This window comes from Erythrolamprus reginae, chromosome 2 (genome assembly GCF_031021105.1).
Source record: "Erythrolamprus reginae isolate rEryReg1 chromosome 2, rEryReg1.hap1, whole genome shotgun sequence".
Classification (NCBI taxonomy): Eukaryota; Metazoa; Chordata; class Lepidosauria; order Squamata; family Dipsadidae; genus Erythrolamprus; species Erythrolamprus reginae.
The window spans coordinates 234407466-234423953 of record NC_091951.1 but is presented as its reverse complement, the minus strand read 5'-3'; the positions used below and the strand labels follow the sequence as shown (position 1 = coordinate 234423953).

At 42.5% G+C, this 16488-nt stretch overlaps 1 protein-coding gene across 1 annotated transcript in view; it reads right to left on the bottom strand.

The window, feature by feature from the left end:
- Positions 1 to 16488, bottom strand: part of LOC139159541 (stimulated by retinoic acid gene 6 protein-like) — a 52073-nt gene that overhangs the window by 18474 nt on the left and 17111 nt on the right. Inside the window, exons 4-9 of the mRNA XM_070736851.1 lie at positions 15294 to 15424; positions 9332 to 9452; positions 5104 to 5152; positions 3743 to 3868; positions 1654 to 1724; positions 431 to 542 (exon numbers count right to left, since the gene is read on the bottom strand). Coding sequence (XP_070592952.1) covers positions 431 to 542; positions 1654 to 1724; positions 3743 to 3868; positions 5104 to 5152; positions 9332 to 9452; positions 15294 to 15424 — 610 coding nt within the window. The remainder of the gene's footprint in view (positions 1 to 430; positions 543 to 1653; positions 1725 to 3742; positions 3869 to 5103; positions 5153 to 9331; positions 9453 to 15293; positions 15425 to 16488) is intronic.

Genomic DNA, 16488 nt, shown 5'->3' with positions numbered 1-16488 from the left:
TCCGCCAGTTGGATGAAGCTCTTTCTTCCATTGCAGCTGATCGGCTGCTGCATTCTCTCCCTTGCCCAAAGGCCCCTAGCTATTCGTCCCAGCCCTTTCATCACAAACATCCACATTCAGCCACAGCCTTTTGGCCACATGGGACACTTCGCCACCATCCAATCAGAATGGTCCTAACAAAATGCTACTTTGGGAAGGACAGAATGGGACACTTCGCTCTACTACTTGGGATGATTTAAATATTAGAATTTTGCTCAGCATGCAAAATATAGCATGCACTACCGTTATAACACTTCAATTATGAATTCCTGTTCTCTGGACTACAGATAACAGCTGATCCCAAGAATGCTTTCAGTTCAAAAATGATTTGATTAGACCAAAAGTAGCAGTGACTTCCTTGTTGAAAGCATCATGCACTGCCTTGCCTTACCATGTAAAGACATAGGAACATAACAACAATTGTGCTGATTAATCTGCCGGGGAATTTAAAGTAGGGGTCCGATTGATATAACTTTCTCTGAAACCAGTTTTTCTGGGGATTCCTGTTGGTAGATAAAAATATAGGAGTGTTCAGTAACAAAATAAACCAGCGCATTCTCCAAAATTGCTTTGCATTTGCATATGATAGAAGAAAGTCCATTTCTTTTATTTCTCTTAATTTGAAATTCTCATTGCTATTTGGCCTAGTTCTATCAACAGAACCCTTATTGCGAGGGTATTTATCCCTCTATGTGACTGAATTGTGTACAATGGGAATTTATGAATGAGAACAATGAACAGGATATGGGTGACCAACATGCTCTATTTTCCCCCAAATTATTTTTGTACAGTATCTCCATTTGTGAACTTCCCTCCCAGCTTCCAACAAGCAAAGTCAATGGAGAAGATGGTAGGGAAGGTTGTAGGTGGCTCTGGTAAGTCATTCTCATCCTCTCCTTCCACAGGCCACTCATATATATATTCACCCACCCTGCAAAAGCCACCCAGCCCCACTGTACTTGCGCCACATCTTGCTTGCTTTCTGGCCTGATTTTGGTCCATTTGGGACTCACTCAACAACCTGCAATCCTCATTTAATGATGAGAGTGGGGAGTGCTGGATTGTTATTTCGAAGCGATGCAATCACATGATATCATGCTTTACAGCCACATGACTCAGTGATGGAAATTCCAATCCCAATTACTGTCATTAGTTGAGAACTTCCTATAAAGCAGCATTTTCAAAATATTTCTCTCTTCACCGGAAGGTCACCAAGAATCAAAGCTTCAAAATAACACAACACTTTGCCAGTAAGATATTGTGGGTTTTGCTGAGGATCCCAAAGGCTCATAGATTAATATATTTATTGTAAGGTAAGCTTTTGAGGAGTACAGTCCATACACTCACAGGGATATTTGCATTTGATTTCCCTACTGAATCAAATCAAACCTTAAGCCAGAATACATTGGTTAATCATTAAGAATCATAAGATTGCAGATGCTTTTCAACTAATGTTATCGTATTATGGAATATGAGCCTAGCTATTGCTCTATTGAGAGAAAGATTTTGCTCATAATGGTATCAGCCAATTACCTGACACTGAAAAAAAAAGAAAAAAATAATTATCAGAATATGTCAAAGCAAAAATGTCTCCAAGGACAAAATGATCCTCACCCAAGCACAGGCTTTCTCAGCAACCGCTGGACATACTTCAACTGGTATTCTTCTATAAGAGAATCTTTGTCCTGTATTGTAAGTAAAACATCTTTACATATATCCCCAGGAATTACAAAGCGTATGTGTTTGTGTGTGTGTGTGAGAGAGAGAGAGGGGACACGAACTTTTAGGGATTAAAAATATCAAATTGGATACATAATATTAATCCAGGTTTATTTCTGCTAGTGCATATAACTGACAAAAAGCATGGTTAGACCCTGGTTGAATTGTTTATTTAGAGCATAACAAGTGCCTTAACATACTTCTTATGCTTTTAACTAAGAACTCAGGAAACTGCTATGGAAGTACAGTACTGTAGATCTTAAAGCCACAAAAGCCAAAATGGCTGCAATGGAAACCAAAGACACAATGAGCTGAGAACCCACAAGCTTCTGAGTGTGATTATAACATCTAATAAAAACATTAGAATGGATGTCTAGTCTGGATTATAACTGTGGGAGACCTTGCAATAATTCAATAATTGGTCTCTTATCTTTTCTGCTGCTACTATCTGTGTTAGGGAAGGTTTAACATCAAAAGCCATATAAAAATTTCTTGTCCATTCAGGGCATTGTTGAAAGAATGCAGAAAGTAAACATTTTGGATAGCCCTGCAAATATTAGATTACTGGCCTAATTTCAATGTCCTACTATTGTACAAGAGAAGATACATTTTTCCAGGGGAATCGTAGAGTATCTTCTTTGTAATAATGCCAAAAGTGAGGTTATTATATATTGCTCAAAAAAAATAAAAGAAACACTCAAATAACACATCCTAGACCTGAATGAATGAAATATTCTCATTGACAAGGCTATTATAAAATTTCCTGGCACATGCTTGTTATAAAATACATCTATATAAATATATAAACACAAAATATAGGTTAACACAAGCATTATTTGAGATATTTCCTTATTCCTACACCTTGTACATTGACAATAATGTTTGCAATGTAAGCACAGGATAGAGAAGCATAGAACTATTATTGCTTAGAGATAATTAATATATAATTAATAATGAGACTGAAGGAGAGCCCAGCAGGCAGTTCAAAAGAGGATGAAGTGAGAGAAAGAAGAAGAAGCTCCAACCAGCCAACATGACCTACCTGCTGAGAGGAGACTAACCAACACCCCATTGTGTGACCCTGGAAAATAGAGGTACATCAGAGAGGGACCGAGAGGGACTGGCAGCCAGACAAAGAGGGCCGGAAGAACCCAGAATCCAGCAACCCTTACGAGGATAAGTGCTACACATGGTAGGCAAATTTCAAGGAGTCTAGCAGCTGATCTGTGATGGCTTTCAAGTGGGCCAACGCTAATATTTTGAACATGTTCAGAACTACAGATAATAGAGACACCATTCTGTAGTCAACCTCGAGAATTTCCCAGTCTGCACGAGAAACACTAATCTGTAAGGCTCGGAAAACTGTCAAGAATTGGAGAGTATGGTTAAACCTTAGAAGACATGAGAATGCTTGACTATGGAAATTGGTTATTAAGTCTTCAAAAAATGTGGAAATATTTGACCAAATTTGAAATGTCACAATTTCTTTTCTTTTTTTTAATATTTTTTATTATTTTCAAAGTAAAATGTCACAATTTCTATGGTCACAATACTGATTTTAGGCAGGGGAATTTTTAGTTATCTTAATTTTATTTTACTGTGATTGTAGATGGTCACAACTGCACTTCTCTAAGCAGTTAATAAATCTAAATAAATCCAGAAAACCCCAATAATATTCATTAAAAACAGTGAAACTAGCAGATAATAGGTGACGCATAATCTCCATTTCCAAAGTCTTGTGGAAGCAAGCATCTTTTAACTAGTACTTTAAATGGCCAAAATAATAAGAAAAGGATATGATTGCCAGACATTTTCTCATTTCTTAAATCAGTGAGTCTGATTTAATATTAAGCTTATTTCACAATTCTTTTTCTAGGTTTGACTTAAATTGCAATTAAAAAACTTTCATCTCATTGGAGTACAATCAATTAATCCAAATGAAGTAATCAAAAGAGAGGGCTTCAATGCTGCTATAAATACTCACATTTTGGTTCTGTACAGTTGAAAGTCTCACTGCTTTCACAAAATTAAAAAGAAAACGTCCTAGTAGAAGGAACAGGAACAGCAAGGATGGCAACGCCACAATTAGCTCGCTGTACTTTCCAAAAATCTATGCAGGGAAAGCAGAATTACCAACAAAGTTATAGATGATCCACTCTTCTTCCTTCCCTGTGTAAATTCATTTTTAGTTATGCAATAAATTAATTGTCATGAACGCTGAAACTTGACTTGAGGTTCATACCAGAAATCTTGGGTCTTTAGGAGAAAGACTTTATTCAGTCACAAAGACTTCTAATCTTGGTGTCTAATGGGAAAGATCTTGCCAGTGAGCATAAATAATAGCAAGCTGATGGAACAATGATCTATCTTTGTGCAAACTCAACCATGGAGAACAAACTTACATGCTGGAAGAGTATGGTACAGCTTTGCCAAATCTGGAATCCTCAAGATTTGTTAGATTAAAAACTCCCATCTTCTTCAGCCAGCATAAGTGAAGACATGTTATTGGCAGACATGGGAAGTTGTAATCCAACTCATGTACATCCAAGTTTGGACCCAGGGGAGGCAAGGATAGGTACATGCATAGTTGTACACATCTCAGAGACATTGCTGACTAATACTTCACTAATAGTCAATTATTACGTACAGTAGTAACTCTAGATACGAGCTGCTCCACATGCGAGTATTCCAAGATATGAGCCACGAGGGGAGAGAAATTTCTTTTCGAGACACGAGCTCAAATTCGGGATACGAGCCGAGCGTCCACTAGGTGGCGCAAGAATCCTTGCTTCTGGTTATCTCGGAGGGGAAAAACAAAGTCTAAAGCCATTTGTTCCAGATACGAGTTGTTCGACATACAAGCTCCCTTCTGGAACGAATTAAGCTCGTATCTAGAGGTACTACTGTATTAGGAATTCAGTCAGTATTTATAGCTCCATTCATTTAGTAAGTCCTGTCAAACACTCATCTGCGGGGAGAGATTTCATGACTTTCTATTACTTCTTCAATATTATTGCCTTCCTCAGTATACCCAATCCATATACTTTTTGTTGAGCACTTGTTCCTCATGCATAGAAAGCACAATAGATTTTCTATAGGCCCATTAGATTACACCAGGTTTTTTTGTGCCTCGTGCTCAGAGGATTTTCTTCCAGCAGCAAACCAGTAACCTGCTAAATCTGCTAAACTTTTATTAGATTGATGCACTGAATACCTTAAGTCAGGGGTCTTTGACTTACAGCCCATGGGGTGCTTAGATTTTGTCAATGGGCCTGCCCTGGAAACAGTGAAAGACTAGCCTACAGTGCCTCTGCCAGCAAATAATTGTAAATAATAAATACATACCTCGTCTGAATCATAACAATCTAAAAGGTCAAAAATCATGGCAGCTGCCCTATAAAATACATGGAGTTATTAGTTTCATAAACTGGCAGTTGAAGTTATAGAATACATAAATAGTGGAACCTCTACCGAAGAACGCCTCTACTTAAGAACTTTTCTAGATAAGAACCAGGTGTTCAAGATTTTTTTGCCTCTTTTTAAGAACCATTTTCTACTTAAGAACGTGAGCCCAGAAAAATTCCCCAGGAAATTTGAGAGTGGCACAAAGGCCCGGCCAGTTTCCTGCCATTCCCCCTTTAATCCCAGCCATCTCGAGCTTTTCTGGGCTGCCAGAGGAGCCTTTCGGTGGCGCTTAAGGAGGCCTTGAGAGTCCAGAGCGAACAAAGAATTTTCCTTCCTCTGGGCGCTTGGAGAGGGAATAAACCTCTGCCAGTGCCGAGAGAAAAGAAACGCTCCCTTCACTCTGGGCAGCCCAGAGCGAATGGAGTGTTTTCCTTTCTCTGGGCGCTTGGAGGGAATAAACCATTTTGCTGCGATGACTCCCTCGCACTGCCTCCCATACACCCGGCACAATGTTGCCTCCTGGAGCGTCTTGGCATGGAAAGGCAAATGGGGGCGCTTTGCCCTGGCCAGACCAACTTGGCTTCAGCCAAACCGAGGAGTCACCACAGTGAAGGAAAGGCGCCGGTGAGCAAGCGTGAAGAGAGGGGAGCTCTTCAGCATGGGAAGGAAGAGGAAGGACGTAGCAGCAGTAGCCACCTTTTGGTCAAAGGAGTGGGAGGTTCCCCCCTCTGGGTTTCTCTCTCTGGTGCAGTGTATGGGAAGCAACCTCGCACCGGGTGTATGGGAGGCGCGTGCTCCCCCTCGTCGCTTCGAGTCCCTCTTTTTTTTAAGCCTTGAAATTTTGGATTTTTTTATTTCCCCCTCCTCACCTTCTTCCTTCAGCAGCAACTATCCCCCTCTTCTTCTTCTTCTTCTTCCTCTTCCTCCTCCTCCCACCCAAATTCCGAGCTTTTATTTCTTTCCTAATGGGTTTGCACGCATTATTTGCTTTTACATTGATTCCTATGGGAAAAATTGCTTCTACTTACAAACTTTTCTACTTAAGAACCTGATCATGGAACTAATCAGGTTCTTAAATAGAGGTACCACTGTATATGGTGCATATCTGTACTATTTGTTAAGCCAAACCTTTGATGCACCATATTCAAATCAGATCCAACATCAACGTCATTCATCACTTTGTACTGTTTCTGTACTGATTTCTGTATTATTGATGAAATCTGAGTAGAAAATTTCAGGAATTAACAGCTAATATGATTGGAAAGTTCTGCTGGGGAAAGGACAGCTGCCGGCGGTTTCAGCCTTCCTTTGCCGAGCGCTGCTTCGCCCTTGCCTGTCATCCTGGCTCAAGCGGGCAGCGGCAGACCGTCTTTGTGTTTTTCACTGGGGGGGGAGCAGGAGGACCTTCCTGACTTCCTCCCCCCAGCACTTCGCCCAGGACAACAGGCAGGGCGAAGCAGCGTGGGGCAAAGGGAGGCTCAAGCCTCCTTCGGTGGTGGCGGCCGGCTTCCAGGTTTCTGAGTTTTGGGCTTGCACGCATTAATCGCTTTTCCATTGATTCCTATGGGAAACAATGTTTCGTCTTACGAACTTTTCACCTTCGAACCTCCTCTCGGCACCAATTAAGTTCGTAAGATGAGGTATTACTGTGTGTGTATATATATATATATATATATATATATATATATATATATATATATATATTTGTTTTCGTAGATTTTCACTGGTACAGGTATGATGGTCTTGGTATATTCGGGTTTCTTCCCGTGTAGGATTTGGAAATTTCTGGCGACATTTCGAAGAGGTCCCACTCGTCATCTTCAGACTGGTGTTTCTGCCCTTGTTCTAGGGCAAACACAGCGAGACCTGAGCTGCCTTCCTTCTATAAATACTGGTGGCTGGGTGTGGTTTGATGGCTCAGCAATTGCCTGCTGTGTAGAAACTTCCTGGTGAGTCAGTGGGGTAACACCTGGGGTCGTTGAGGTAACTGAGGTATGCTGATTAGTTAATGGTTGTAGATTAGGCGTGATATCCTGAGTAGTTGGAGCTTGCAGGCTACTTGATTGTTTTGCAATGTGTGTTCTGAGTCTGGTTTCAGTTTCTATGGCTGGGATACGTTTGAGGGCTGGTTTCCAGATGTCTGGTAGGCGGGAGGTATCATCCCACTTGTTCATATTTTGGGGATGTTTTTCTATCTCGATGGCTTCCATGATTATTCTTTTGCTGTAGTGTTCTGTTTTGGAAATTAATTTGGTACTGTCAAAATCAATTTCATGTCCTGTAGTTTTGAAGTGTTGAAAAAGGAAGGAGGTTTTTTCTTTTTTCCTTAATGCATTCTTATGTTCTGCAACACATGCATTTACTCTCCTGTTAGTTTGTCCAATATATGTGGCTGGGCAGATTTTACACGGTATTTGATAAACTCCCTGGTTTTCTAGCTGCTTATTGTCTTTGGGGTTTCTTAGGATGTTGGCTATTTTTTTATCTGTAAAAAAAAATTATTTATCTGTAATTTTTTACTACAGATAAAAAAAATAGCCAACATGGACACAGAATGCGGGAGGAAGTGAACCAGCAGCGAGGTAAGTAAGAACCTACTCCCGATCATTCCCCACCATGAATGTTTAGTTCATAACCTGAAAGCCTTTTGCCCTTGCCTGATTCTCCAGAAAAGAGCAGTCTGATTCTCAAGTTTAAGAGCAGGGGAAGTAAAATGTAGATCTGGAGGTACTGATAGTACCTAAAATAAATTATTAAGGATTTTAGTTTGATAGCAAACAATAGTTCTTCCAATTATTTTGCTGAGATCAAAAAAAGCTTATACATATTTAGCAGTGGTGAAATCCCAAAAAAATTATTACAGGTTCTGTGGTCATGGTTTGGTGGACATGGTGTGGCTTGGTGACAGGGAAAGGATACTGCAAAATCTCCATTCCCACCCCACTCTGGGACCAAGCAGAGGTGGTATTTACCAGTTCTCTGAACGATTCAAAATTTCTGCTTCCGGTTCTCCAGAACCTGTCAGAACTTGCTGGATTTCACCCCCTGATAATTAGATGTGTAACTACTATAAACTCAGAACAACTCTGAAACTCACATCCAATTCTGAGATTCAGAATTTTTTATTTCAAGGTTTTCTTCCTCTTTTGATTTGTAACTTTTAGACGTTTAGTTATTGTACAGTGATACCTTGTCTTACAAACTTAATTGGTTCCGGGATGAGGTTCTTAAGGTGAAAAGTTTGTAAGACGAAACAATGTTTCCCATAGGAACCAATGGAAAAGCGATTAATGCGTGCAAGCCCAAAATTCACCCCTTTTGCCAGCCGAAGCGCCCGTTTTTGCGCTGCTGGGAATCCCCTGAGGCTCCCCTCCATGGGAAACCCTACCTCCGGACTTCTGTGTTTTTGCGATGCTGCAGGGGAATCCCAGCAGGGGAATCCCATCATCGCAAAAATGAGCGCTTCGCTGGCAACGGAAGTCCGGAGGTGGGGTTTCCCAGTGAAGGGAACATCAATGAAATTGCAGCATCACAAAAACACGGAAGTCCTCAAAACCCCACCTCCGGACTTCCATGTTTTTGTAATGCTGTGACTTCGCTAAGGCTCCCCTCGCTGGGAAACCCTACCTCCAAACTTCCATTGCCAGCGAAGCACCCATTTTTGCACTGCTGGGATTTCCCTGCAGCATCGCAAAAAAGCGGAAGTCTGGAGGTGGTGTTTCCCATGGAGGGGATGCTCAGGGGAATCCCAGCAGCGCAAAAACGGGCGCGCTGGCAACAGAAGTTCGGAGGCGGGGCATGCCAGTGGCATCGGCTTGGGTTTGTAAGGTGAAAATAGTTTGTAAGAAGAGGCAAAAAAATCTTAAACCCCATGTTTGTATCTCGAAAAATTTGTATGACGAGGTGTTTGTAAGATGAGGTATCACTGTATTTTTAAAAATCTAACCTATGATTTAATATCCCTGCTTCATAGTATATTGTGATTATTTCTGGAAGTTAAGATCTAGAAGAATATCCACAGTTCTACTCACTTAAAAAGTCATTTCTAGACTAATATTTTTAGTATGAAATTACTTTATTGTAATTCTCCCTGTGATATGAAGAATTGATTCCCACTACTGCTCTGAGACTCACTGTCATTCATGAGTCTTGTTAAAATCCTGCTTACCAAGCTCCTGTGTAAAGAAATCCCAAAATTGCTCCTACAACTTCAGATTTTGTTAAAAGACAAACAAAGAAAGGGTATGAGGAGATGCCCACTTCAAAAGCCATGAGGAGGATCCAGAATACTGCAGAAGAAAAGACATAAATATATATTTATTCTATTATTCAACAATGAATGATTGATAAACTTGTTATGACAGCCACTGGCCATCCAATATGGAATAACAAAACATATGGTGTTGACAACAGTAATAACACAACATGTACTATTATTAGCTCTTTAAACTTTGCTGAATTTTATAGTCTACAAAACCATTTTTGCATCTTTTAGAAAAACTGATATATTTTTTGACAAAAATAAATATTCCAAATAAAAGAAATTTCAGTGCATTTTGAGAATTTTGTTGATGGGATTATGAAGTAAAAGATGATATTTTTGTAACACTTATAGCATAAAACTAAACTCATACATTGTGGTTTCAAGGCTTTAGCATCTAAAGGATAATGCCTAACCACTTAAGGAATAATTCTAAATCTCCTCCCCTTGAGCATTTTCAGAGAAGTGTTAAGGCAATAAGGCTCTTACAAATTTTGGAGATGTCAGTTAACATAAATATTGGGCTAGTCTTAGGTATATAGGTTGATGATTTGTGTAAACTTCTCTAGGAGGAAGGAGACCTGTTGCAGTTGTCTTTCTGTAGCTAATATCTATCATCTTTACATTCTCCAATCTCAGCCTCAAGAGCACATCTCTAGAGCAGGGCTATCAAACTCGCGGCCCATGGGCTAGATCTGTCATACGCTGGTTTGACATGACATATAAATCCAGCCTATGAGCCACAACCTAATGATATACGTCAACTAGCTCAATAGACGTCTTTAAGGAAATATGGTTAAAAACATAAGCATTATGTGTGAGGGGAATTCTCAGCTCCAAATGTACCTGAAAGTGCTAGTGTATAGACAGAGGATGTAGATAAGTATCCCCAGGAAGGAGACTAAAATGATATGTTACTTCCCTTGCCTTCTGCAAATGTCCTTGATCATTTTTATTGGGTTCTAGTAAATGTGGACCATTAGAGAATTCCTGAAAACACCATGGACAGACAAGAAAGCCAACAAAAGGGTCAGCAAACAAATCAATTTAGAGTTCTTATTTCAGGTGCAAATGGCCATGCTCAAATTATGCTACTTCAGACACATCATTCAAAATACCTAGCTCCTTAAAGAAGGCCCTAACGCTGGGAAAAGCAGAAGGAAAAGGGACAACAGGCAGGTACAGCGGGAGCCAAGGAGTAGGCCGCTCGCGGGGAATGAGGACTCACTGTTTGAAAGCGATTCCTCTTTCTGGCCCCTTAGTCTCATCCCATGTAACTGGTGTCAGAGGTAGTCAGGGCCCTAGTTTCAGGCTGCTGCTACTCAATGCCAAGTCAGTTGCAAACCAGGCCCCCTTGATCCGAGATCTACTCTTGAAGGAGAGGGCTGACCTGGCTTGTGTGACCAAAACCTGGCTGCGACGCGAAGAAGGTCTTCCTCTCTCAGAAATATGCCCAGATGGGTTTCTGGTCTTGCATCAGCCATGACACCAAGGAAGGGGTGGGGGAGTGGTGAGCATTGTCTGGGAGATTTTAAGCCCTCACAGGGTCCCTGCTCCAGAGATTGCCGGGTGTGAGTCTCTCCTCTTGAGATTGGACTTAGAGATTCAGTTGGGCTTGCTGTTAACATACCTGCCTCCCAGCTATGTTGCAACAGCCCTGCCTGTGCTACTTGAGGCGGTAGCCGGGATGGCGATGGAGTTCCCCAGGCTTGCAATCCTGGGGGACTTTTATTTACCGTCACCCGATGAAGCCTCAGAGGTGACGCAGGAGTTCATGGCTTCCACGACAACCATGGGCCTGACCTAAGTAATTCAGGGTCTGACTCAGAAGGTGTCACACACTCGACTTGGTATTTCTCTCGGAGCAGTGGAGAAATGATCTGGTTTTAAGGGGTATAGTCACCATGCCCTTGTCATGGTCAGATCACTCCCTGCTGATGCTGGATTTTGACCGACCAATCCCCCATCGCAGGGAGGTGGAGCCAATTAGGAGGTTCCACCCCCAGGTACCTAATGGACCCAGAAGGGTTTCAGAGGGAGGTTGGAGATATTCCTGACTCGTTTGTCTGCAGCCCAGCTGAGTCTCTGGTGGTGGCATGGAATAAAGCTGCATCAGAGGCTATGGACCAGATTGTGCCTTTGCGGCCTCTCCAAGGTAGTAGACCCTGGAGACCTCCTTGGTTTACTGAGGAACTCCAGGGGATGAAACACCAGAAGAGATGCCTAGAGCAAGCATGGAGGGCCAGTAACTCTTAATCTAACCGAACACGGGTAAGAGCTTATAATTCTTTGTTTGGGAAGGCATACAAATCTAATAAATTATTATTATTTATTGGTCTTGGAGTGGCTGTGGGTTTTGCCTCCCAAGGACAATTCCATCTGTCCGTCCATTACCCTGGGGGGGGGAATTATTGCCCCCCTCGGAGAGGGTCCGCAACTTGGGCGTCCTCCTCGATCCACAGCTAACTTTGGAACATCATCTTTTGGCTGTGGGGAGGAGGGCGTTTGCCCAGGTTTGCCTGGTGCACCAGTTGTGGCCCTATCTGGACAGGGAGTCATTGCTCACAGTCGCTCATGCCCTCATCACCTCGAGGTTCGACTACTGCAACACTCTCTACATGGGGCTACCTTTGAAAAGTGTTCGGAAACTTCAGATCGTGCAGAATGCGGCCGCAAGAGCTATCGTGGGGTTACCTAGGCTCGCCCACATCTCTCCAACACTCCGTGGCTTGCATTGGCTGCCGATCAGTTTCCGGTCACAATTCAAAGTGTTGATAATGACCTTTAAAGCCCTACATGGCATTGGACCAGAATACCTCCAGGACCGTCTTCTGCCGCACGAATCCCAGTGGCCGATTAGGTCCCACAGTTTGCCTTCTCCGGGTCCCGTCAACTAAACAATGTCATCTGGCGGGACCCAGGGAAAGAGCCTTCTCTGTGGTGGCCCCGGCCCTCTGGAATCAACTCCCCCCAGAGATCAGAACTGCCCCCACCCTCCTTGTCTTTCGCAAACTACTTAAGACCCACCTATATCGCCAGGCATGGGGAAATTGAGACATCTTCCCCAGACTTTTAATAGTTTTATGTATGGAATGCGTGTGTTGCATGGTTTTTTCAAATGAGGGGTTTTTAGATGTTTTTAATATAAGATTTGTTTACATTGTCACACTGTTGTTGTGAGCCGCCCCGAGTCTTTGGGGAGGGGCAGCATACAAATCTAATAAATTATTATTATTATTATTATTATTATTATTATTATTATTATTATGACTTACATTGTGGCGATAGAGGCGGCACAGTCAGCGTACGTTACCACCCTTATTGTGTCTGCAGATTCTCCCTCAGCCGCCCTGTTTAGGGTGACCCATTCCCTCCTGAATAAAGGGGAAGTGGTGGAACCCTTGCAGGGCCAAGCTGAGGAATTTGTCCAGTTTCTTGCAGATAACATCGCTCAGATTCAGAATGATCTGGACTCCAATTGGGTAATTCAGACCAAGCTGACAGGATCAGGTCATTTGGGAGGAGTTACACCTAGTAACCCCTGAGGAAGTGGGCAAGACCATGGGAGCTGTGAGTTCCTCCACCTGCCTATTGGACCTGTGCCCCTCCAGGCTGGTCTCAGCTAGTCGGGAGGTGACACGTGGCTGGATCCAAGTGTTGATCAACACTTCTTTGAGTGAGTGGTCATTTCTGCAACAATTGAAGGAGGTGGTGGTGCAATCCCTCCTCAAGAAATCATCCCTGGATCCAGCCGAATTGAAGAACTATAGGCCAGTCTCCAACCTGCCCTTTTTGGGTAAGGTTGTTGAGAAGGTGGTGGCACTCCAGCTCCAGCGGACCTTGGATGAAGCCAATTAGCTGGACTCCTTTCAGTCTGGTTTCAGGACTGGTCACAGTGCAGAAACTGCTTTAGTCGCACTTATGGATGATCTCTGGCGGGCCTGGGATAGGGGACATTCTACTATCCTGGTGCTTCTCGACCTCTCAGCAGTCTTCGGTACCATCGAAACATGGTATCCTTCTGCGACAGCTGGAGAGATTGGGAGTGGGAGGCACTGTTCTACGGTGGTTCTCCTATCTCTCCGGTCGTTCGCAGTCAGTGTTAGTGGGGGGGAGAGGTCCATCCCTCAGCCTCTCCTTTGTGGGGTGCTGCAGGGGTCTGTCCTCTCCCTCCTACTATTTAACATCTACATGAAGCCGCTGGGCGAGATCATCCAACGGCACAGGGTGAGGTATTATACATCTCCACCCCATGCCAATTCAATGAAGATGTGATGTGCCGGTGCCTGGAAGCTGTAAGGGTCTGGATGGGGGCCAACAGGCTCAAGTTCAACCCAGACAAGACCAAGTGGCTGTGGGCTTTTCCTCCTAAGGAAAATTGTTCTGGGGGGAGAAACATTGACTCCCTCAGATAGGGTCCGCAACTTGGGTGTCCTCCTGGACCCACAGCTGAACCTTGACCATCATCTCTCAGCTGTGGCCAGGGGGACCTTTGCCCAAGTTTGCCTGGTGTACCAGCTGCGGCCCTACTTGGACCAGGAGGCTCTCTGTACAGTCACTCAGACCCTCGTCACCTCCCGTCTTGATTATTGCAATGCGCTCTACATGGGGCTTCACTTGAAAGGTGTTCAGACACTTCAAATTGTCCAGAATATAGCTGCATGAGTTGTCATGGGTGCACCTCGGTATACCCATATAACACCTATGCTTCACAAGCTGCATTGGCTGCCTATCAGTCTCTGGGCACAATTCAAGGTATTGATTATTACCTATAAAGCCCTATATGGCTCAGGGCCAGGTTATTTACGGGACCGTCTCCTGCCACATACGTCCCAGAGACCAATTACAGTACATAGAGTTGGCCTCCTCCAGGTCCCATCAGCCAAGCAATGTAGGCTGGCAGGACCTCGGGGTAAAGTCTTCTCTGTGCACCCCCCTCAGCTTTTTTGAACCAACTCCCATCTGATGTCCACACTGCTCCCACCCTGCTGGCTTTCCATAAGGCCACAAAGACCTGGCTATGCCGGTAGGCTTGGGAATCCTAAATTAACATCAACTTGACCACCTGTATGAACATGACTATGTGAATGGTATGTATGTGTATTGTGAGTTGCCTTGTTATGAGTTTTAATTAGGGTTTTAGATTTTTTTTTCTTGATTTCTTCTTATTGTTATTTGTAATTTTATATTGTTTGGTGGCATAGAAGTCAAATTAAATAAAAATAACAACAAGTAGCAAAGTGGATGGACTCATCTGTCATAATAGTGATGAATACACAGTTGGGAGACCTGAAAAACCAGGTTAGGGACAGATCATCATAGGGAAGATTTATCTACTGTATATGGAGTCAAAAATGACCTGATCAATCTATCTATGGACATAACCATGTAGTCACCATGAAACATATATAATTGACAATAATCTTTTTTCTACTTTTACTATTATTATCACCTATTAGGCTTTAAAACTGAAAAGAAGGTTAAGAAGGATTGACCTCTCCAGGTTCCTAAGAGGTCAGTATGGGGCGTACATAAGTGCACTAGTGTGCCTTTCGTCCCCTGTCCAATTGTCTCTCCTTTATCTCATATATCTTTTCTTCCTTTCATATATCTTCTGCTCTATTTTTATATCTTTTCTTCTATCCTTTTCTCTCTATATATTAATACATGTCTATTCTCTTCAATATGTATTGTGTATTGGACAAAATAAATAAACTAAACTAAACTAAGGAGAAGTTAAGCACTTTTCCCACTATTTGTTGGCATGTCCCTAGGCCACTCCAATTATAAGATATTTGCTTATAGGGAGAATACAAAGACACAGAGTTCCCCTACTGCTCTCTTATCACTTATTAATCATGAGTTTTACCTTTTGCCCAGTCAGAAATTCCAGTTGGAATGAACCCATTCCCAAATAGAAGCATGACTTTATCAGCAGTAGCACCAAATGCAAATCCCAATGACCATCGGTTGTTAATTGAGCTCTGAAACTCCATTGGGCTGTAAAATAATGAAAAAAATTCTTAAGACATTGAGATCCTTTCCCCCCAAAAAATGATGTTGAGACATTAGAAAAAGTGCAGAGAAGAGCAACCAGAATGATCAGGGGACCAGAGACTAAAATATATGAAGAACGGTTACAGGAACTGGGCATGGCTAGTCTAGTGAATTATGCACCATTCATGAAGGATGGGGAAACATGATAGCAGTGTTCCGATATTTGAGGGGCTGTTGCAGAGAGGAGGGAGTCAAGCTGTTTTCCAAAGCACCTGAAGGCCAGACAAGGAATAATGGATGGAAAATGATCAAGGAGAGATTCAACCTAGAAATAAGCAGGAATTTTCTGACAGTGAGAACAATCTAAAATGGAACAGCTTGCCTTCAGAAGTCGTGGGAGCTTCATCACGGGAGGGTTTCAAGAAAAGACTGGACTGCCATTTGCCAGAAATGGTGTTGGGTCCAACCAACACCATTTCTGGTGTTGGTTGGGCATTGGGTAATGCTTGGGCATTGGGTTGGACCATATAACCTATAAGGTCCCTTCCAATTCTGTTAATCTGTTAAATCTGTTAAATTATAGAGTTATAATAGTTTCCAGTCAATCTTGAAGTAGTGGAGAATTACACTGTCATAAAATTACTAATCCCAACAAAGAAGAATATTTATAGTTCAGAGTTGAAACGAAGAGTTCTTGGTGCTCTCTGGTGATGGTGGTACTTATAAGGTTACCCTGTTTGGGTAATGAAACATCTGCAGGAAAATAACCAAGCTCAGAGAGAACCAATGACACCGAAATACTATTTTTAAATCTTAGCTCCATTGTTTATTTCTCTAATTATTGCCTTCCATCCAAGTGAAAGGAAGTCAATCTTGAAGCTCTTCTTGAATAGGGCCAGTACAGTAGTACCTCTAGATACGAGCTGCTCCACATGCGAGTATTCCAAGATACGAGCCACGAGGGGAGAGAAATTTCTTTTCGAGACACGAGCTCAAATTCGGGATACGAGCCGAGCGTCCACTAGGTGGCGCAAGAATCCTTGCTTCTGGTTATCTCAGAGGGGAAA